The sequence below is a fragment of the Salmo trutta genome, chromosome 7 (genome assembly GCF_901001165.1).
Source record: "Salmo trutta chromosome 7, fSalTru1.1, whole genome shotgun sequence".
Classification (NCBI taxonomy): domain Eukaryota; kingdom Metazoa; phylum Chordata; class Actinopteri; order Salmoniformes; family Salmonidae; genus Salmo; species Salmo trutta.
Genome location: NC_042963.1, coordinates 6,705,205 through 6,729,978, shown reverse-complemented (window position 1 = coordinate 6,729,978; position 24,774 = coordinate 6,705,205). Strand labels below are relative to the sequence as shown.

Sequence of the window (24,774 nt, the reverse complement as noted above, 5' to 3'; positions counted from 1 at the left end):
GTGTGTTAGGGGTTACTCAGCAAACGCATTTAGAATATTAAACATATACTCCCACATATATTTTCCTGGGCTATCAAAACGAATCATGTCGACCAAACAGTATGATAATATATTTTCCTGGGCTATCAAAATGAATCACGTCGACCAAACAGTATGATAACATTGTTTACTTGGGGTAACAAAATTGGACAAAATGCAACAATGATGCAGGAATATATTTTTCAGGTATTCCTCAAAGTTATCATAGTTGCTAAAATACTGTTCATTTTTCTGCTAAGATGCATTTAGTTTCTCGGCTAATAAGCCAACAGCCAGGTGACCCAGAGTTTTAATGACATCTTCTGGGATGTGCAGCATTAATGATATGACTTCATTAAGCTGGCTGTCTAGCAATGTCACCAACATGGAGATCACCAGTGGGAGGCAGAAACCTGCTCTAAACATCAGAGGTGATTGATTGATTATCAACTGATTGTTTAAAAGTCTAATGGATCAATCCTTTGGGACTGTTTGTGTGCTTCTGTGGATATTTGGAACCTTCTCTGGCAGAGAGCTGTGGGATCAGAGGAGGGAACAGGGGATCAGAGGAGGGTAGGGTGGAGGGGAAGGGAGGGGAAGGAGAGGACAGATGAAAGGTGCCCACCTCTGCTGGACTACACCCAGCTGCACAGATGAGAGAAGAGAGACCATACACTTCAAAAAAAATGTGATCTGTTCTCCCCAGCTCTGAGTCGATGAGCTCCCTCTAAATGTGGAAGGCTTTTTCTTTTAAAAAATGACCTTCATAACCTGGTTAGAGTTCATACTGCTTTCACCCCCACAGGGGGACCTTCAAAGCACCACACACACTCATCAAACGCCTCTCATGTCTGTCACTGGCACAGACACACCAGAAGTGCATTTTACAGAGAACATTAGACTGATGATTCAACACATACAGAGCAAATGGCATGAAGCATTGGTTTCCAGTAGGAGGCAGGATGTCAACAGAACAGTGATGTATTAACCCATAAACACAAATTGGCTGTGTTGCCAGGGGAGGGACAAATATCTGGCTATGCCAGGGACTGATATTTAGACCGGTATTATAGTACATTCACAAAGCATTGGTGATACTGGGAAAAAGTTATCATTACAGATCATAGCACAGGAAACAAATATGTTCGCAAAACAGAAGGATACGGAGGTTGAGAAGCCAGTTGCTCTCAATATGATGGCTGGGTTGCGTCACTCTGACAGAGGGGTGAATTTGTGCAAGTGTTTTTACCTGACCCTTTGTCTCTTTGTCTCTGTGGTTGTTTCCTCTAATGAGGAGTGGGAGTTTAATCAGCACCACGGCGTCGCTGTGACATGCAGGAATAGACAGGCGCCAGCCCTCCTCTCAGCCTCAAAACACAGCTTGGGGGACAAGAGGGCAAAGCGGGAGCCAGGTGGACTATACCATCACACTCACAACACTTCCCCTTCCAGACCACCACCCCAGTGCTTAAGAACCGCACCACCAGTCTCCCTCAACAGCAACAGACACCCAGACTTCCAGGCTGGCTGAGGCACTGTGGACATCTGCCACCTCCTCTCCTCACTGGAGGCCCTCCCTCCTCCCTCTGTTCACCTGTCCACAGGGACAGCCCTTGCCCCTCCTTTCCTCCACCTGTTGTTCTGTTGTGTTCTCTCACTAACCCAGCACTGACAGCACTACCTCTTTAAAGGGGCAATCAGCAGTTGCTAAATCCAATTTTGGACTTAAATTAATTATATGTACCCATTGATTCTTGAAGAATATAACTTATAAATGACTTTTGAGCTTAGTTCAACTGTCATACCCCATCACAACCAAGAATATAAACATGTTTTACTCCAATGTTTGTCAACAAAGTTAATGTAAACAAACGCTATATCGCCTCAAAACATGTTTAAAACTACAATTTTGATATCATAGATGGTCAGTCCTTGCATCCACAGCTCTATAGCTCTATGAATTTGAGAGTTGGTTACATTTCTCCAGACCCATCCCTTAGCTTTTTACCGAAACAGGGGTGAGGAGTATGCTTTGTTATTGTTTCTACTGTTGACTGCAGCTTTAATAAACTATACTGTGTATGTATTATGTCAGCGGTGAACATCACTGATGTCACACCCTGATCTGTTTCACCTGTCTTTGTGATTGTCTCCACCCACCTCCAGGTGTCACCCTTTTTCCCCATTAGTCCCTGGGTATTTATTCCGGTGTTCCCTGTTTGTCTGTTGCCAGTTCGTCTTGGCAAGTCAACCAGCGTGTTTTTCCGTGCTTCTGCTTCTTATTATCTCTCTTTTTGCTAGTCCTCCCGGTATTGCCTGCCTTGACTCTGTACTCGCCAGCCTGACCATACTACCTGCCCTGACCTCGAACCTGCCTGTCACTCTGTACCTCCTGGACTCTGACCTTGTTATGATCTTTTGCCTGTCCACGACCATTCTCTTGCCTGCCCCTTGGATACTAATAAATATCAGAGACTCAAACCATCTGCCTCCCGTGTCTGCATCTGGGTCTCGCCCTGTGCCCTTAAAGTACGAACTGGCCATTACAGACCCAGCGGACTTGAACCAGTTCTGCCACGCTGTCTCCCTGCAGGGAGCCACCATTGGGAGGCATGAGGAGCTAAGGCTGGACCTTTTGGAAGGGCTTCGTTCCCTGACGGAACGCCACGACCAAGGGTTCAAGGCTATTATGGAGCAAATCAGTGAGTTAGTTCATAGGCAGCCCGCCACCTCTGAGACCTCCCAACCACCCAGTAACCTTTTTACTATTAGTGGTGGGTTTGTACAGCCTAACCTGGCTCCCCGAGAACCCCGCTTACCTCCTTCAGAGTGATATTCTGGGGATCCTGGAACCTGTCAGGGTTTTCTTATTCAATGCTCCCTCATTTTTGAGCTGCAACCATCTTCGTTCTCTTCGGATCGGTCAAAGATAGCGTATATTATTACACTAATGTTGGGAAGGGCGCTCTCCTGGGCTACGGCAGTTTGGGAGCAACAATCCGCTATTTTTCGTGATCTGGAAGACTTCATGGCAGAGGTGAGGAAGGTTTTTGATTCTCCGGTATCCAGGAGAGATGCGGCCCGAAAACTACTGGAATTACGTCAAGACTCCCGCAGTGTGGCAGACTACGCTGTAGACTTTCGCACGTTGGCCGCGGAGAGTCACTGGAATCCAGAGTCCCTATTCGATACCTTCCTTCACAGATTATCAGAGGTGATAAAAGATGAGCTAGCTGCTCGGGAGTTACTGGTGGATCTCGATTCCCTCATTGCCCTTACCATTAGGATTGATGGACGTCTACTGGAATGCAGGAATGAGAAGAGGTTTGGCCTAGGTCACATTCGTCCATCCGCTGCGGCTCGCTAAACCTACGAAGGAATCCGGAAGTCCCCGAAGGCTGTTTTTCCGAGAGGATCCGAGGCCACCCGAGCTCCCTCGAGAATCATCGACGATGGGTGAGTCGGACACACCGGAACCTATGTAACTGGCAAGAGCTAGATTATCGCCTAGGGAACGTTCACGCAGGCTAAGCTCCAATAGTTGTCTGTACTGTGGTGCTGTTGGGCATTACATAGCCACCTGCCCAGTGAAGAGACCTGAATCCTTAGTAGGTACACGTACACTGGTGAGCCGGACTGGGAACCCTCTAATTCCCATTACCCGAACTCCTTTTTATGTGATCTTGCTGTGGGGAGACCAGTCTGTCTCTCCGGGTGCTCATTGACTCTGGGGCAGATGAGAGTTTCATGGACGCTACCCTGGTATCGGAACTAAGTATCCCTACTCAACTCCTCTCCGTTCCCATAGATGCCAGGGCTCTGGACGGCCGCTCCATTGGAAAAGTCACGCAGAGCACAGTTCCCATTAATATGTGGGTATCTGGAAACCACAGTGAGTCAATACAGCTTCTCCTCATTGTGTCTCCCCACATCCCTATTGTTTTGGGATTTTCTTGGCTCCAGAAGCACAACACCGATATTAACTGGACTACGGGCTCAATCCTGGGTTGGAGCCCGTTCTGCCATTCACATTGCCTGAAGGCGGCGCAGCCTTCCCCGGAACATCTGCCTCCAGGTTTGAGTACGGCCTCGGATTTCTCTGCCTTTCCCGCAGAGCACCATGATCTTCTGGAGGTTTTCAGCAAGGCTCGTGCTACCTCCCTTACTCCACATCGTCCTTACGATTGTGCTATTGACCTCCCAGGCACCACACCGCCTCGAGACTGGCTATATTCCCTGTCTGGTCCTGAGACCAAGGCCATGGAGGAGTACATCGAGGACTCACTGGCTGTTCGTCCTTCTGCCTCTCCTGCTGGCGCAAGATTTTTATTTTGGGGGAAGAAGGACAAGACACTGCATCCATGTATTGATTACTGGGGCCTCAATGACATAACGATCAAAAATCGGTACCCTCTACCACTCCTCTCCTCGGCTTTCGAACCTCTCCAGGGGGCTACCATCTTTTCCCAACTGGACCTTCAGAATGCCTACCACCTTGTGCGGATACGCGAAGGAGTTGAGTGGAAGACGGCTTTCAACACTGCCAGTGGACACTATGAGTACCTGGTCAAGCCGTTTGGACTCGCCAACGCACCCGCTGTCTTCCAGGTCCTGGTCAACGATGTGCTCCGTGACATGTTTTGTCTACCTCAACAACACCCTGGTTCTCTCGTTCTGCCCAGGAACACATTCTCCATGTTTGACAGGTTCTTCAGTGCTTCCTGGAAAATCAGTTGTTTGTAAAAGCTGAGAAGTGCGAGTTCCACTGCTCCACTATCTCCTTTCTGGGATACATCATCGCTGAAGGGAATGTTCAGATGGATCCGGAAAAGGTGAGAGTGGTGGTGGATCGGCCCCAGCCCACATCCATTGTGCAGCTACAACGGTTTCTGGGGTTTGCTAATTTCTACTGCCGTTTCATTCCAGGCTCAGCAACCTGGCGGCTCCCCTCTCTGCACTCACCTCTCCCAAGGTACCGTTCACATGGTCTCCAGCAGCGGACAAGGCTTCTGGCGATCTAAAGCAGCGATTCATTACTGTCCCCATCCTCATCCATCCGGACCAGACTCGTCAGTTTGTTGTTGAGGTTGATGCTTACGACGTGAGAGTAGGGACCGTACTTTCCCAGCGATCTGTCCAGGACCAAAAGCTTCATCCCCTGTGCCTTCATGTTCCATCATCTCAACCCTGCAGAAAGGAACTATGACGTTGAGAATCGGGAACTCCTAGCGGTTAAGATGGCTCTGGAGGAGTGGAGGCACTGGCTGGAAAGGGCGGAACATCCATTTTTGGTATGGACGGACTATAAGAATTTAGAATAACTCCGCACTTCCAAGCGCCTCAACCCAAGGCAAGCTCGCCAGGTTCAATTTCACCATCTCCTACCGCCCAGGGTCCAAAAACGTGAAGCCAGACGCTCTCTCCCATCTGCACAGTTCCATTGCCACTCCTTCTGAATATGAGACCATCCTCCCTGCTTCATGTTTGGCGGCTTCGGTTGTTTGGGGTATTGAGGCTCTGGTCCGCAAGGCACAATGATCCCAGCCGGACCCTGGGGGGGTGGGGGGGGGGCGGCTAACCTGATGTTCGTTCTTGATTCCGGCCTCAGGTCCTGGAATGGGCTCACTCCTCCAGGCTTACCTGTCATCCTGGTGCTCGTCGTACCCTGGCTTTCCTCCGACAACGCTTCTGGTGGCCCACTCTGGCTCCTGATGTCTCGGCCTTTGTCGCCGCATGCATGGTGTGCGCTCAAAGCAAGACTCCGCGGCAAGCTCCGTCTGGCCTCCTTCAGCCACTCCCTGTCCCTCATTGCCCCTGGTCCCATATTTCCCAGGATTTTGTCACTGGGCTTCCCCCGTCAGATGGTAACCCCACCATTCTGACGGTGGTGGATAGGTTTTCCAAAGCCGCCCATTTCATCCCTCTTCACAAGTTAACTTCAGCCAAGGAGATGACCCAGTTCATGGTGCAGCACATCTTCCGAACCCTTGGACTCCCAGTTGACATTGTCTCGGATCGGGGTCCTCAGTTCTCGTCCCAATTCTGGAAGGCGTTCTGCATCCTTATCGGGTTTTGGCCAGTCTGTCCTCCGGGTTTCAACCCCAATCCAAAGGCCAGTCGCAGCGAGCCAATCAAGACATGGATACAACACTTCGGTGTCTCGTTGCTAGTAACCCCACCACCTGGAGCCAGCAACTGGTCTGGGTGGAATATGCTAGGAACACTCTTCCCTGCTCGGCTACTGGACTCACCCCATGGAGCATTCGAAGGGGGAATCAGCCTCCGCTCTTCCCAGAGCAAGAAGTTGAGGTCAACATACCCTCAGCCAAGGTGTTTGTCCGCTGCTGTCGGCGTACCTGGAAATAAGCTTGGGCGGCTCTTCTCAAGACCACCTCCGGGTATCGTCGACAAGGGGACCGCCACCGGACTCTGGCTCCCCGCTATCGGGTCGAGCAGAGGGTATGGTTGTTTACACAGGACCTGCCCCTCCGGGTGGAATCCCGCAAACTTTCCCCCCATTTCATTGGTCCATTCCCCATTTCTAGAGTCTTTAGTCACACTGCTGTCGCCTGCTGTTAGCCCGTACCCTCATTGTTCACCCTACTTTTCATGTGTCCAAGATTAAGCCCTTGTCTCACAGTCCTTTGTCTTCTGTTTCTCGGCCCATCTCTCCCCCCTGTGTCATCGACGGTCAGCCAGTGTACACAGTGCGACGTCTCCTGAGGGTTCGACCACGGGGCAGGGGTTTCCAGTACCTGGTTGACTGGGAGGGTTACGGCCCGGAGGAGAGGTGTTGGGTTCCCGCTAAAGACATCCTGGACCCGGCCCTCATCACCGACTTTCACCGCCGGCACCCCGGTCAGCCAGGTATGCGCCCAGGTAGGACGCCAGGTGGTGCCCCTAGGGGGGGTACTGTCACGCCCTGATCTGTTTCACCTGTCTTTGTGATTGTCTCCACCCACCTCCAGGTGTCACCCATTTTCCCCATTAGTCCCTGGGTATTTATTCCGGTGTTCCCTGTTTGTCTGTTGCCAGGTCGTCTTGTCTTGTCAGCCAGTGTTTTTCCGTACACCTGCTTCTTCTAATCTCTCTTTTTGCTAGTCCTCCCAGTTTTGACCCTTGCCTGCCTTGACTCTGTACCCGCCTACCTGGCCATACTGCCTGCCCTGACCTTGAGCATGCCTGCCACTCTGTACCTCCTGGACTCTGACCATTCTCTTACATGCTGCTTGGATTATAATAAATATCAGAGCCTCGAACCATCTGCCTCCCGTGTCTGCATCTGGGTCTCACCCTGTGCCCTTATTACTGAAGGTTGCAGACTACAACAGGCCCTGGGTGGTGAAAAGAAGCAAGCCAGTGGAAGAAATATGGGCCATGTCCGAATACCCATACTACATACTATGTACTCATCGTCACATACTATTCATGCAAAAAGTATGCAGTATGCCACGGCAACAGCCCCTGACTGGTTATCCTATTTAAAAAGGACTGAAGACAGAAAATATAATTTGGTTCCATTTCAACAAATGTATTAGTGAAACCAAAGTCCTATAACATACATTACTAGTCAAAATGTGGACTCCCCCTACTCATTCAAAGGTTTTTCATTATTTTTACTATTTTCAACAGTGTAGAATAATAGTGAAGACATCAGAACTATGAAATAACACACATGGAATCATGTAGTAACCAAAAAAGTGTTAAACAAATCCAAATATATTTTAGATTCTTCAAAGTAGCCACCTTTTGCCTTGACAGCCTTGTACACTCTTGGCATTCTCTCAACCAGCTCCAACTGGAATGCTTTTCCAACAATCTTGAAGGAGTTCCCACATATGCTGAGCACTTGTTGGCTGCTTTTCCTTCATTCTGTGGTCCAACTCATCCCAAACCATCTCAATTGGGTTGAGGTCGGGTGATTGTGGAGGCCAGGTATACTGATGCAGCACTCCATCACTCTCCTTCTTGGTCAAATAGCCCTTACACAGTCTGGAGGTGTATTGGGTCATTGTCCTGCTGAAAGACAAATGATAGTCCCACTAAGCGCAAACCAGATGGAATGGTGTATTGCTGCAGAATGCTGTGATAGGCATGCTGGTTAAGTGTGCCTTGAATCATAAATAAATCCCAGACAGTGTCACCAGCTAAGCATCCCCACACCTCCTCCTCCATGGTGGGAACCACACATGCAGAGATAATCTGTTCACCTACTCTGCGTCTCACAAAGACATGGCGGTTGGAACCAAAAATCTCAATTTGGACTCATCAGACCAAAGGACAGATTTCCACCGGTCTAATGTCCATTGCTCCTGTTTCTTGGCCCAAGCAAGTCTCTTCTTCTTATTGGTGTCCTTTAATAGTGGTTTATTTGCAGCAATTCGACCAGGCCTGATTCACGCAGTCTCCTCTGAACAATTTATGTTGAGATGTGTCTGTTACTTGAACTCTGTGAAGCATTTATTTGGGCTGCAATCTGAGGCCGGTAACTCTAATGAACTTATCCTCTGCAGCAGAGGTAACTCTGGGTGTTCCATTCCTGTGGCTGTCCTCATGAGAGCCAGTTTCTTTAAATGTTTTTGACATTTTAAAGTAATGGACTGTCCTTTTTCTTTGCTTATTTGTGCTGTTCTTGCCATAATATAGACTTGGTCTTTTACCAAATAGGGCTATTTTCTGTATACCACCCCTACCTTGTCACAACACAACTGATTGGCTCAAGAGCACTCAGAAGGAAATCAATTCCACAAATGAACTTTTAACAAGGCACGCCTGTTAATTGAAATGCATTCCAGGTGACTACCTCATGAAATTGGTTGAGAGAATGACAACAGTGTGCAAAGCTGTCATCAAGGCAAAGGGTGGCTACTTTGAAGAATCTCAAATATAAAATATATTTTGATTTGTTGAACACTTTTTTGGTTACTACATGATTCCATGTGTTATTTCATAGTTTTGATGTCTTCACTAATATTCTACAACATAGGGAATAGTAAAAATAAAGAAAAACCTTTGAATGAGTAGGTGTGTCAACTTTTGACTAGTACTGTATATAAAATAAATAAAATAGCCTAGTACATACCAATTTTTTTTCAAATAAAAAGGCTATTTGCACAGAAAAACGTGGACAGTCGGGAACATCACATATTCAGAACCGTTGAAAAGCAACATAATAAACTAAAGCACCGATCATTAGGAACGAGATCAGAATGACTGCTAAGGCTTGATCCATGAATGAAATAATTAAATAGATAGCCACGCCTACAAAACTAAAACAATCCATGTGTTCAAATCAAAAGGCCTGATTAACATGACATCATTACCGCAGCCACATCCCGAGTCCCCGGTGCCGACACATTCAGAAATCAAAAGATGGCTTAGTATTTAGTTTATAAGCTCTGACGAAGGCCAAGAGAACAATAAACACTTTTCAATGAGAAATCAGCAATCCCCCCCCCCAAAAAAAGAAAAAGACTTCTGTTTTCAAAGACGTAGCCTAGGATGCAATACTCATTATCAATTTAAGGAGAACAAAAACTACTCAGCCTACATTGTAACACCACCACAGAAGCTTCGCTATTCGGCATCTTCCCAATTAAGTAGCATAGTTTTGTTGATTGGCTACTTGAAGAGAACTAGGGCCCATCACTCACAGCCCACCTCTTCCAATGCATTGTGTGCATCAAATTCTACTAAATGAAGAGCCGAAATGACAATAAGATCCTAGCATACCTCATTTTGGAAAATTCACATACTATAAGTCATATTTTATATACTGAGAATGCGTCATGTGCCATTGTGTTGTTTCCCGCTATTTGTTATTTTCGATAGCACATCCCCATTTCTAATTGATCAGCTGTTGTCGAAGCAGAAATTAGTATGGCATCCGGGCATTTAGCGTATGTTTGAATTTCAAAATGTTGTATGCTATTAAACGGCCTACTATTTAGGACACAAGTAAGGGTATCCGGACACGGCCATGGTCTCTGATGTGCCCTTCAGCCACTTCTTACATAAACCGCTTTGCTGATAAAGTGCAGCTGACCTATAAATACGATGCTGTGTAAGAAATGTGGCCTATGTAATTTGTTCTGGGCATCTGATAAGTGAATAAACAAGATAATAAATGGTGCCATGAGCAATTGCATGCGTCAGTCAGTGACTAGGTGAATTACTAGGTGAATTACTAGGTGAATTACTAGGTGAATTACTAGGTGAATTACTAGGTGAATTACTTAGTGACTCTAAAAAACGTTGATATTATAATATCAGTGCTGCCATGGTCCATTTCAGATCCCTTGTGCATATATTTACATGTGTAGCACACAGTCTGGTCGTTCCCAGATTGGGGTGTTGGTCAAATTAACCATGTTGGCAGCTAAATGTAAGAGGACCAGGGGAGGCCACATGGGTGCCTTCGGATGGCCAGCAGTCGTGTTTGGTGCCAGGCCAGAGACTGGCTTTTTGACTGGGTTATCATGGCACGACACGAGGCCTCTACCACCAACCATGCAAACCACACCCATATGATCCAGGAACACGGAGATCACAGTGAAAGTTGCTTTCCTTACCTTAACTAAACCTTGCCGTATTGGATCAGTTGAATGCTCCACCATGGCTGCTTTTGTGAGCATAGCCGTAGCAGAGATGAAATGAATGTCAGAGAGTCACTGGGCTGGACAGAGGGAGGGAGCCAGGGAGGAAATGGATGCTGGCTCATTGGGGTTTTATCATGTGTGGTGAGCACAGGGAAATGGATCATAAAGAGTGAAAAGCTTCGGAAGCTGGAACAATGGAAATAGTTCTGCCAGCTATGGGACTGGAGTCATCCACACTCTCCAATGAGCAGGGAGATGATAACACTGGCAGGGCTCAGAGTCAGAACATCATTAAACCATATTGATAGAAACACATCAAGTAGGCCTATATATGGCTGCATACAGAGGAGTGGGTGTGGCAGCGAGTGACTGCATGGACTGCCTCTCCACAGTTCCAGGGCTGATGTATAGGAGTGTTTTCTCCCTTCATGTAAGTGACATTGCCCTTGGACAAAGACTTGTGGAATGTGTTGAGAGGAAGGAAAAACACAAGGTAGCCATGGCAACAGGATTATACTGAGAGAAGGAAGTAGAGGAGGGAGACAATCAGATGACTAGTGAGAGGAAGGGAGAGAAAGAAAGGCTAAGGACAAGGACACATTTGAAAGATGGCAGGAGCGAGAAGGAGAAGAGAGAGAGGAAAAGGGAGAGAGTTTGAGAGAAAGACAGAAGGAGCGAGAGCGGTTGCTTGACTGTTGAGAGAGCAGCTCCAATAAAAGCTTCACACTTCAGATAAAGAGGTGTGAGCCAGCTGGCCAGCCGGGGGGGGGGGGGGGGGGGGGGGGGGGGGGGGGGGACTCCGTTCCATGCTGCCACACCCCTGTCTGCACATTAGAGGTTGACACAGAAAAAGGTATGGGAGTGAAGTTCTAGAGTCAAGTTCGGGACAGGACAGGATCGACAGTCCACAGGAAAGGGCAGTACAGGAATAGTTAGAAACATTATTTTTGGGGGGGAGGGGGATTAGAAATATGTGATCAACCGGCTCGATTCGGTCTTATGTAGCATAAGAGACTCAGTAGAGACTCAGAGCTAGAAAATTGAGTATCATACACTACAGTTGAGGAACAATGAGAAATTAATTCTGCTTTGAAAGTTGATAAACTTGTAACCTTACTTTTGGTCCTTGAATATTTTGGTACACCTACTGGAGGGCTCTTTGTCTACACCCATTCAACATCGTTCACACCCTCTAAAGCCTTAGCCCCACCCATGTCTTTAAGGATTCCCATGTGAGGCCATGTACTAAACAACCAAAGATTTCAAAACTAAAGGCTGGTTTAAATTTGTGTTTGTAAATTTAATCTGGAATGCCAGAGTGTGCTCAGTGTGCTCTGGGTGTTCATAAACTCAGAGCATTGCCAGATTGTTCATACGTAAATTCAGAGTGTTTCGCTCAATGAGCATTCAGAGTGCACGCAGGACGCTATGGCCGAGGAGTTGGGTTGATCCGTTCGTTCTGACACAACAACAGCAGTCAAGCACACAAGCTAACTGGTTAATGTTGGCTAGCTTGCTAGCTACTTTCAGACACAAATGAGAGAACAGTTCACTCTGATCATTTTACTCACCCTAGCAGAGCTGGTTAGGCTGTTTTTATGTTATCCAGAGCGTTGATGACTGCAAATGTGCTGCTGGCAACAATTTAATTACGCTTTTTTGCCAACGTTTACTGACACTGGCAATATTCAACGGGTGTTGAGCGTTCATAAATTCATTAGTTATTCTGCGCTCTGGCACACTCGGACGAGAGTGCTCTGAAATCGTGGTAGAGAGCGAATTTACCAACCATGTCTATCGACAGTTGTCGTAGTGACATCATGAACATTCTATTGAAATGGTTACTTGCATAGTGGAGTCTTTTGTTTAGACATGTAGCTAGCTAGCTAAACAATGAACCATAATCCCAACTCATAAAGTTACTACCCTGCATGAATCTCAGGTAGCTAACATACCAGGTTCAATGTTAGCAAGCTAACATTAAGCTATAACTAGCAATGCAAATGTCTCTGAGATACAAATAATATAACTACACAGATCATACACGTAACGTTAGCTAACGAGCCAGCCATCTAACGTTAGGTAGCTAGCTAACAGTACACTTTAACTTTAACAAAATTAGAAATGTGTAATATCTGAAAATGGTGCTAGCTAGACTATCTCACCCGTATACATGGATGGACGCTTCTCCCTCTCTGTCATGGATGCCATGGTTGCCTTAGTTTGAAGATGTAATCCGGAGACAGGTGTTTTATACAACAGCCTTCTGTGTGTTCTCTTTTCGACTCCATCTGCATATTTGCAATCAAACGCCTGAATTTTCTCCATCTCCTTGGCTATCATACTCCAATTCTACCGTGCATTCCACTGATTTCAAAACTCGGTCCTCCAGAAAGTGGAGAGCAACACCTTTGCAGTTCTACTATGTGATATATCTTTTAAAAAGCAGCGTTAGAAAGGGTTACCTACACATACTGACCAGCTCATGTTATAGACAGAAGTGTGTCTAAACCAACTAGGCTCGTAATTTAACAATTTTATTCGTATTTACAGATGGCATACAAGTTTGTTATTAAGGCACATGAAAGTTCACATGTTCCAGAAGGCATTTCTGACAAAAAAAACACATTTTGATTTTTAAAAAAAAGTTTCCATTCAAATGGCTCTCCTGTGAAGTAGTAACAGACACCTAGTTTCCTGAAATGAGTCACATATTTGTTTTCCTCCATTCAGGGTTCATACACATTTTGATAAATGGAATTTCATGACTTTTCCATGACTTTTAACCTAATTTCCATGACCAACAATTGGTGGCCTCTCTATGTACAATACGTATAAAAAAGTAAGTGTAATGTGGTATCGACACTGGAGGCTGCTCTCTGATTCCATGTACCATCTCCTGTCTTTGAGCAAGGCACTTATCCTCCCACAAAGTAGAATACCTGTTAGGCAACTGTCTAAAACACATGCAGTCAACCCTCAGTCTGGAAAGATACTGGGTGTGCAGGCTTTTGATCAAGCCCTGCTCAAACACGTCAGAGACAGTTTATCAAGGTCAGTTGAGCAACTCATTTCTAAAATGTGGTTTGTTCGAGGGGGAGAGGAATAAAAGCCTGCCCACCCATTAGCTCTCCTGGAGGATGGTTGACCACCCGTGACGTAAAACATTGCAACATTACAACCAAATACGTTTTATGCCTTTTCGAAATCATTTGCTCATTCAATATATTAAAGATTAAATGGCTATGATAGGCGAAAAATCTTTTTATTCACCTGTAGTCATATTTAGCTACCTTAGAAGTGTTTACTTTGCAGGCTGACTAGCATCATTGAGTTACAATGCTCCATACATTGGATCCCCAAATCAACTGGAAGTATCCAGAAAACAAGTTTTGTATAATCATAATCCAAAAGGAAAGGCTACATATCATTTGTTTTCCTAAAATGAATGTTCACGATTCACAAATGATTCATTTGATTCACATGATTCGATTCAATGCGATTGAACCGATTCAAATAATACAATGATGAAGTGAATCATTAGTTTCATCAAAAATATTTGTTTTAATGAATCATATGAATCGTTCAAAAAAGTAAAACTTTGTATGGCCTTATTCACGAGTGTCAGTGGATGTTTTTTGGGACATTGATGACATGACAAAAACATTTATAGCTTAACAGTTAACTAGAGGGTACAAGATATGTTTTGAATTGTCTACCTACCTAGTTAGTCTCTTCTTTATCATATTTTACAGGCTAGGCCTACCTGATGCTGCATTGTCCGACTGCCTCACTCTCCTTGACCAACGGCCCACACTTCTCGCACACATGCAGGTGATGCGTGCAAACACAGAAGCGCTAAAGTGTCGTCCTGTGCCTGGCTGATTTTTATTTGATTATTAAAATATTTAAAAACTGTGCCTGAATAAATTACATTAAAATAAATTAAATACATTTCCATGACATTTTCAAAACTTTTCAGATTTGAACATTTTCCAAAACTTTTCCAGGCCTGGAAAACACAATCGTGAAACTCCACTACTTTTCCAGGATTTTTATGACCGTACAAACCCTGTCCATTCGAGTACTAGGAAAAAAATCATGCGAGTACTCGAACAGTCAAAAAAGGTCAAATGAGCATCCCGGTGAGCAGCTATGGAAGGAAGTTATTTCTGATTTCTGCCGTGTAAAAATTAACATGGGATGGGATAGAAGTGATTTTTATTGGGACCGGACCACTGGAAAGGACAGGAATTAATTTTCACTCCCGTGTCAACCTCTACTGCACATATTGGCTATATGGAGAAACACTCACACATTCACACTAAAATACAAGTCTAAACAGGGGTCCTCAACAGGACACACCGTTCAGGGACTCACCTACCCTTCATTCCCTATTCTCCCTCTCACATTCATTCTCTCCTCTAATTCTCCCCGCCCGTCTCTCTGAGGCAGCTAATCATCTCTCTTTCTGTGGCGGTACCTCGTTCTCTCTCTTCATTAGGGAGAGAAAGAGAGATTCTCCACCTGGGGACAGTGACCTCCGACCGATATCACAAATTGCTTTTGGGGAGTTTACTTTTGGGTCATAGACACACACACACACAGGCATGCATGCAGGGACGAACACAAACTCACGCATGTGCACAAACACACGCAAGGACGCGCACACACACACGCACGGACGCACACACACGCACACACGCACGCACAAACACACACTCGCGCGCACACACACTCTAAATTACTTGACTGAGAATGGCAAAAGCATAGAGAAAAGTATTTCTAAGTACACAACCCCTGTGGCCTGTCATCTCCTGGCTCAGGTTCTAGTAGCAGAAAGAGATAATATCACAATCAATAGCAGCTGGGTATTTCAGAGGCCTTGTCCCAAGGTATTGATAGCATTGGTTTGATTAAAATATAAAGGACTTCCTGGAAAGGTCAGAGTCAGTGGTGTGCCTCCTGTTTTAGAGAGGGAACAGAGCACGGCAGGGGAATGGATACAACACAACACATGAGAGGAGGCATTAGGAGGGCAGCTCAGATATCCTACTGTACACATTCCTTCACCCTGTCTTGTCCTCTTAATAAGGCCACTCTGAGGTCATGTACTGACACAGCTATGGACCCTTGACCCCATTACCCTCCAGCTCACACTGCAATCCAGCTATCGGCAGTTTAACATTGTGGATAGAACCAATACCCAAACCATTCCCACCATCTTCGTCATTCATCATCGTCATTGTTGGCCCCACCGTAATTTAACAATGCTGCTATAAACGAATCATGGCACAGTACAAGTGACATGTCTACTGAACACATGTATCTGATGTTCTTCCTGACCGTATATTCATCATGGTCTGAATGCAGTATTAGAATTTGAACTGTCTGCTTACCTCCTTGGTGCTGGGTAATAATAGTATAATATTAAAGACAGATAGTGTGTTGTGTGAATCTACATGTTCTCCTGCACTCCTCCTCTCAGTATGTGCTCTGTTCCACATCCTGTCAGAGCCTTGTGGCCAATTATCTGCTAAAACATTGAGGTTACGGATTTTCACAGATGGATAAGGATGGATGGGTGTTTTGACTGGTTTCACGTGTTAAAATCCCGTGGGTGAATATATCGGTGTCCGTCAGTGTTTGACAGTTTGTGTATTTGTTAATATAAACATGTTTGGGAGGCCTTCACTACAGTATATAGTGGTAACGGCACACAATGCTCTGCTTACTAATGTTCGTGACAGTGGGTATGCATGTGTGTGTGTGTGTGTGTGTGTCTGTGTGTCTGTCTGTCTAGTTGTAGTCCATTCCCTCAGTGCTACAGTGTACAGATGGAGCAGTAGAGAGACTCACTTTTCTCTCCTTGTCTCCGTACTCCAGGCCCAGGGTGTCCATGGCACGGACGATGGCAGCCAGAGACTGGATTGTGTTGCTGTAGACCACAGGCTTGTACTGCTTCACATCATCTCCAGAGAAGCCATCCTCATGGATAATCCTGCAAACATGAATGTGATTCATACAGGTCAGGTGGGCATTTACCTAAACAGGGACATCATGTCCACGGTACACATACTGGTGGCAGACACGCAGAGGCACACATACTGGTGGCAGACACACAGAGTCACACATACTGGTGGCAGACACACAGAGTCACACATACTGGTGGCAGACACACAGAGGCACACATACTGGTGGTAGACACACAGAGGCACACATACTGGTGGTAGACACACAGAGGCACACATACTGGTGGCAGACACACAGAGGCACACATACTGGTGGCAGACACACAGAGGCACACATACTGGTGGCAGACACACAGAGGCACACATACTGGTGGCAGACACACAGAGGCACACATACAGAGGCACACATACTGGTAGCAGACACACAGAGGCACACATACTGGTGGTAGACACACAGAGGCACACATACTGGTGGTAGACACACAGAGGCACACATACTGGTGGTAGACACACATAGGCACACATACTGGTGGCAGACACGCAGAGGCACACATACTGGTGGCAGACACGCAGAGGCACACATACTGGTGGCAGACACACAGAGGCACACATACTGGTGGCAGACACGCAGAGGCACACATACTGGTGGCAGACACACAGAGGCACACATACTGGTGGCAGACACACAGAGGCACACATACTGGTGGCAGACACACAGAGGCACACATACTGGTGGCAGACACACAGAGGCACACATACAGAGGCACACATACAGAGGCACACATTCTGGTAGCAGACACACAGAGGCACACATACAGAGGCACACATACAGAGGCACACATACTGGTAGCAGACACACAGAGGCACACATACTGGTGGCAGACACAGAGGCACACATACTGGTGGCAGACACACAGAGGCACACATACTGGTGGCAGACACACAGAGGCACACATACTGGTGGCAGACACACAGAGGCACACATACTGTATCACACACACACACACACACACACACACACACACACACACACACACACACACACACACACACGCGCACAGCCAAGCGCGCACAGCCAAGCGCGCACAGCCAAGCGCGCGCAGCCAAGCGCACGCAGCCAAGCAGGCACAGCCACACGCACACAGAAACAGAGGCTTGGGTAGCCCTGAGCTCCTCTCTCTTCCTCAGCCTGGCTCCATCTTAATTCTATTTTTCTTTCATTTGCTCCGTTGCCGCTGTAGATGGCCGTTGAAGAAAGGGGGAGAGAGGGGAGATCTGAGAGTTTCTCCCCCACCCAGCAGCCAGAGCTAGTCCAGGACCAGATGTGGAGAGTGCGCCCCATTAGGCAGATACACATGGAGACACATTGACCCCAGGCCTGAGATCTCCTCTTCACGACACAAACACCACAGCAGAGAGAGGCTCAGCCTATTTACCCCCGACAGGCACCATTAACACCTCACCTCACCGCCCAGCCCTACACTCTCACTGGTCATGATATCCAGATCCCCAGTCCATTTAATGGACCAGATGGAGCACGAGCTCCTACCAACAAAGAGTACAGTCTGAGCATTGTGTTTGTGAAAGTGAGCGTGTGTGTGCCCTTTGAAGTAGGCCAAGCATATAAAAAGAAAAGGCAGAGAGATGTCAGTGCCCTAAGCCCTGACTTACTGCGCAAGAGAGAGGCAGAGTGTCCCAGCCCAAGAAGCCTGCGGCTGTAACATACAGATACAGTTTGTGATCCTCCAACAGCAATATGCCTCCTCTCCAGTAACATGCCTTTCATAAGACTCTTTGCAATGACTCCATGTCTGTCTCAACTCATATCACTACTCTCCCAATACACTGACAAGCCTGAACTTGCCCTGCTGTGTGTGTGTGTGTGTGTGTGTGTGTACTTAAGTAAAAATACTTTAAAGGTACTACTTAAGTAGTTTATCTGTACTTTACTGTACTATTTATATTTGGACTATTTTTACTTCACTACATTCCTTAAGAAAATATTATATTTTTTACTCCATACATTTTCCTTGACATTCAAAAGTACTATTTACATTTTGAATGCTTAGAAAGACAGGAAAATAGTCAAATTCACACACTTATCAACAGAACATCCCTGGTCATCCCTACTGTCGCTGATCTGCTGGACTCACTAAAACACACATGCTTAGTTTGTAAATGATGTCTGAATGTTGGAGTGTGACCCTGGCTTTCAGTAAATAAATAAAAACAAGAAAATGGTGCCGTCTGGTTTGGTTAATATAAGGAATTAGAAATTATTTATACTTTTACTTTTGATACTTAAGTATATTTTAAACCAAATACTTTTATACTTTTACTCAAGTAGAATTTTACTGGGTGACTTTTACTTTTACTTCAGTTATTTTCTATTAAGGTATCTTTACTTTTACCCAAGTATGATAGTTGGGTACTTTTTCCACCACTGATTATCTGGAGCCCAATGTCCTAACATTTCACCCAAATGTCCTGAAAAGGTAGGAAAATAACTTTTTAGAGGTCCTGAATTTGTTAAAATGCCATTTTAAGTTTAAGGGTTAGGATTAGGTTTTGGGGTTAAGGTTAGGGTTAGGTTTTGGGGTTAAGGTTAAGGTTAGGTTTAGGGTTCTGGGGTTAAGGTTAGGGTTAGGGTTCTGGGGGTTAAGGTTAGAGTTGGGGGTAAGGGTGTTGTTAGGGTTAGGGAAAATATGATTTTTAATGGTCAACATTTTTATACTCCAAAAAGTCCTGAAATGTCACAAAAACAAAGCTGTGTGTGTGTGTGTGTGGCAGGCTGACATTTACTGTCATGAGTCTTGTCCTGGAGGCAAAACTGAGAGTTTTAAACAGCTGCAAAGTCAAAATTGGCTATGTTGTAAACATTCATGAAAACAAAAATTAACTTTTTGGTCTTTATTTAAGGTTAGGGTTAGGCATAAGGGTTAGCAGTGTGGTTAAGGTTAGGGTTAGGCATAATGGTTAGCAGTGTGGTAAGGTTAGGGTTAGGCATAAGGGTTAGCAGTGTGATTAAGGCTAGGGTTAGGCATAAGGGTTAGCAGTGTGGTTAAGGTTAGGGTTAAGCATAAGGGTTAGCAGTGTGGTTAAGGTTAGGGTTAAGCATAAGGGTTAGCAGTGTGGATAAGGTTAGGCATAAGGGTTAGCAGTGTGGTTAAGGTTAGGGTTAAGCATAAGGGTTAGCAGTGTGGTTAAGGTTAGGGTTAGGCATAAGGGTTAGCAGTGTGGTTAAGGTTAGGCATAAGGGTTAGCAGTGTGATTAAGGTTAGGCATAAGGGTTAGCAGTGTGGTTAAGGTTAGGCATAAGGGTTAGCAGTGTGGTTAAGGTTAGGCATAAGGGTTAGCAGTGTGGTTAGGGTTAGGCATAAGGGTTAGCAGTGTGGCTAAGGTTAGGCATAAGGGTTAGCAGTGTGGTTAAGGTTAGGGTTAGGCATAAGGGTTAGCAGTGTGGATAAGGTTAGGGTTAGATTTGATGACTTTGTGGCTGTGCCAGCTAGTGACCACTCTGCAGAGCTGCCTCCAGAACAACATTCATGACGAAATGGCTAACTTGCATGTGTGTGTGTGTGTGTGTGTGAGAGACAGTGACTTACCTACAGCTCAGCAGTAATGCTGCTGTGACACAGACATGTGCGTGTCAACGACAAGAGAATATTGCCTCTTTATCTCCCCTTTACTCTCCCTGTCTTCTCTCTCCCTCCCTCCCTCCCTCCCTCCCTCAACAATAATCTTCCTATGACAAATGCTTTATCTGTGGGTGTAATAAACAGCAGGGGGAGACACTGGTTCTGCATTACTGATACCTGGGCTGGTGGGCGGGGGTTCCAGAGGAGAGGGGGGAAGGTTCCTACTCTCCCCAGCACAGAGCATATGTGGAAGGGTTGAGGAAAGTACAGAAGGGAGGGGAGCTTTGCATTATATAGCCTACTGCAAACTGTGTGTAGTTGTGTGAGTCACCTTACTTTGAGTAGTCCCATAATCCTGTGGTCAATGACTCTGGTTTCGATTGTCAGAGCTTAGCTCCTCTCCAGGGGAAATGAAAGCTCTCTCAGACACTGTTTTCCTTCCTCTTTAACAGACTTGTTTTACTTACCCCCCCCCCCCCAAGTAGTATGGTGCTGAGGCTTGGAGTATTGTCATGATTGTCTCGATGGTGATGTCTCCCCCACCCCTGATCAGATAAATGAGTCCATGCCGTCCCTAGGAGGGGTGTGTCACTTGAGTGGCTTGAGTCACTGACGTGGTCTTCCTGTCTGGGTTTCCTAATTCCATTCTTTTACTTTTAGATGTATGCGTATTGTTGTGAATCGTTTTTAGATACTACTGCACTGTTAGATACTACTGCACTGTTAGATACTACTGCACTGTTGGAGCTAGGAACACAAGCATTTTGATACACCTGCAATAACATCTGCTAAATATGTATATGTCACCAATAAGATTTGATTTGATATACTGTATATACACTGAACAAAAATGTAAATGCAACATGCAACCAGTCAGTATCCATTTGCCTCATGCAGCACGACACATCTCCTTCGCATGCAGGCAACGGAAGAACTGGGACCTTTGCAGCTTCCAGGAATTGTGTACAGATCCTTGCGACATGGTCATGCTGAAGCATGAGATGATGGTGGCGGATGAATGGCACGACAATGGGCCTCAGGACAATATTTCGAGCCGCAGCTCCATATTACTTGCCAGACATAGAGAACTGATACTATATACTCATTGTGTTGGGATTGGAGTGGGACCTGGGGTATCTGTGGGTGGCTTTTGACCAGTTCTTTGGATTCCTCATGTCTAACTCATTGTTTGGTCCAAATCAGATGTTGGGTACCATAGTTATTGAATATTATATGAATCCTATAAATTAAAATGGCCAATTTGGGTGCAATCAATTCTCTTAATTTCTCAGAGATAAAATTATATTTCAACAAAATAATGATGCAGGAATGCAAATCTTATCTGTTTCTAACAGAAACAATTTTGGAACAATCTGAGATGGAGGGTGTCGAAATCCTTTTTCTTATGCTTTTGAGGTGGAACGACCCACCTGGCAAAGACCTGCCAGCATACCTGCTCTGTACATGTTCCACGGGACCACCACCACACTGGACATTACATTTACTAAACAAACACTGCTGCTCAATGTCTTAACCACAGAGCCAACAGAAAGCAGAACATCCGTCTCCACATCTCTCCACACTGACCACTGCCCCATTGGGATGACCCATAGTGACCACAGCTCTACTCTGACCCTACACAACCACAGATCTCTAAATCACCATTAAAACAACACTCTACACCTGCAACCTTGCAAACGTTTAGTAAATATCACGTCAAGCCAATATCCCCCAGCACCGCTGCCAGCTGTGCCTCTGTTTTCCTCTGTGCTGAAACTCCAGTGAGCGCACCATCTCAGGTGACTGATTAATAATCCAGGGGTTCAAAACAACACGTCTTTAAGCAATCTCTAAATCACAAAGCTAAGTGCATGTCCCAGGGGTTGCTGATGTCCCAGGGGTTGCTGATGTCCCAGGGGTTGCTGATGCCCCAGGGGTTGCTGATGTCCCAGGGGTTGCTGATGCCCCAGGGGTTGCTGATGCCCCAGGGGTTGCTGATGCCCCAGGGGTTGCTGATGTCCCAGGGGTTGCTGCTGTCCCAGGGGTTTCTGCTGTCCCAGGGGTTTCTGCTGTCCCAGGGGTTTCTGCTGTCCCAGGGGTTTCTGCTGTCCCAGGGGTTTCTGCTGTCCCAGGGGTTGCTGATGTCCCAGGGGTTGCTGATGTCCCAGGGGTTTCTGATGTCCCAGGGGTTGCTGATGTCCCAGGGGTTTCTGATGTCCCAGGGGTTTCTGATGTCCCAGGGGTTTCTGATGTCCCAGGGGTTGCTGATGTCCCAGGGGTTGCTGATGTCCCAGGGGTTTCTGATTCTCACAGGGGCCGAATGACTCATTGTTCTGTTTCTGATAGGAGACACTGAAAGGACAGCAAGTCCTTATACCAGGCCACCTGTCAGAAAGAGCAGATCCAGGCCCACACACAGTACAGTCTGCAGAGCGCATGTCAGGAGCTGATACAAGAGTGATTACAAGTCACTCTACAAGGGTGATTAAAAGTCTTGTCTTTCCCCCTGTGTCCCATTGCAGAGCAGTGGAGGGAGAGAGCTCTGAAATGAGACTGCAGGATTTACCATACCACACTGTGCAGTGTAACCTGCTGTCTAGTACAGTATATGGTAAAACCAGCCTTCCCAGTAAGAAGGGTCAAAAGGCTCTGCTATACCCTTGAGTGCAAGGACATGAAAAGTACAGATGATTTTTTTTTAATCGTTATGGCTTTCATTAGTGTGCTACATTTTCAAAGTCATCTTCCCTTGGTTTCCATTCCTCTCTGCAAAGCCTCATCAGGCAGTGTGTGGGTGGAACACCACAGGAGAGCTCAGATCATTATTACTGCCTTCCCTTCCCACCAACTTTATTAAGGGACCCTCATTAAGTAACAGATAGAGAGAGAGGGAGAGAGGGGGAGAGAAAGAAAGAGAAAATAGGTACAGAGTAACGGAGCAGCACAATTGGAGGATAATTTTAATGTTCGAAGGGTCTGTGCTTTTCACGCTTGAGGACTTTTCTCATTTGGGTCTCTCTCGGCCGTCTGTCAGCTGGGAGGAGAGGAGAGGAGGGAGGGGAGGGCGGCAGGTAGCCGCTGGGGAGGGCAGAACAGAGAGCACATTAGGCCCTCCTTGGTGTCTGACACGTGGAGATCTGTGAACTGGAACCTCTACCACCACGTCACTGTCACTGGCTCTCACACAGAGGGAGGGGCTTCTAAGAAGGGATGGAGTGGTCATTTTGCATTCTAGCCATGTACTGTACTGTACTGTACTGACTAAATGCAACGTACTTGTTTACATAATGCTTTTGGTCTTACAATAAATGGAGCGCCTTGTATTGTGTACAGGTTTATTACACCTATTTCACTGTTGAGAGAAGTACGAGGGGGATGAATGGGATTTTGAAGCCAGTAATTTTGAGTTTGCAAATCGTCATGCCAAACAAATGATCCTTTGTGCTCCCGGCACGCTCCAGTGCTGTTGCTGTCATCGGCCCCGGGACAGAGCTACTTTGATTCCCTACCAGCGTTGGGGGCGCTATTTATAACCTCTGCAATCAGAGGAGCGCTGCCTCCCAAGCATCAGATGCTCCAGCCTTTAGCACCAATCTGTCCCCCACACCCCGAGGTCGACCCACAGACACACACATGGACTGCTACCTAAATGGCACCCCCTTTCCTTTTTAGTGCCCATAGACCCCATTGGACTGTGATAAAAAGTAGTGCACTATATTGGGAATAGGATGTCATTTGGGATGCACAGACACAGCCAGGGTTACGGCAGCACCACACCTCGGCTAGCCCTAGATTGGAACAGGCACACAACATCACTCCCTCACCGCTCCCTCACCGCTCCCTCACCGCTCCCTCACCGCTCCCTCACCATTCCCGCACCGCTCCCTCACCGCTCCCTCACCGCTCCCTCACCGCTCCCTCACCGCTCCCTCACCGCTCCCTCACCGCTCCCTCACCGCTCCCTCACCGCATTCAACTTCCATCTCACATTAGCTTTCTGATATCAAACCACAATGTCTATATTCATACAAAAACACAATCACACAACAGTAATTATAGGGTGTATCTAAGGACCCGCTGTATTTTCCCCTCCCCCCTCTCTCTTGCTAAAACGCTGCATCTTCCTGACTATGTCTGCTGATCTCTCCTCTCACCCTCCCAGACCCCGCTCAGAGCTAAATCCTACCACTGAGATTATGAAGTGTCCTCCCTCAGTTGGGACTTGCCAGCTGGTTGCTGGGAGAGGGTGACAGTAATTTTGGGTTTGCTTCACACCCAGCCTTGATCAGTCACAAACGCTGAATAATTACAGCGACAGATCTGCATATCTACAGCTGTCATTAAATCCCAGCCTGATCCCTCCCTAAACAGCAGCCATTGTCCCCTCATTCACACAGTCCTCTGCTTCCACCCCTCTTCCTCCTCTCCCTCCTGGTCGTTTGTCATCCTGTAATTATATCTGCCATTGTCATCTCCCCTGGAACCCAAGGAGGAGAAGGAGCAGGGGAAGAAAATAAGAGGTGTATTGCTGAGTCAGCAGAATATCAT

At 46.4% G+C, this 24,774-nt stretch overlaps 1 protein-coding gene across 2 annotated transcripts in view; it reads right to left on the bottom strand.

The window, feature by feature from the left end:
- LOC115196816 (guanine nucleotide-binding protein G(o) subunit alpha) overlaps window positions 1-24,774 on the bottom strand; it is a 130,969-nt gene that overhangs the window by 78,108 nt on the left and 28,087 nt on the right. For both annotated transcript variants that reach the window (XM_029757737.1, XM_029757736.1), the window contains exon 3: window positions 16,476-16,617. In XM_029757737.1, coding sequence (XP_029613597.1) covers window positions 16,476-16,617 — 142 coding nt within the window. The remainder of the gene's footprint in view (window positions 1-16,475; window positions 16,618-24,774) is intronic.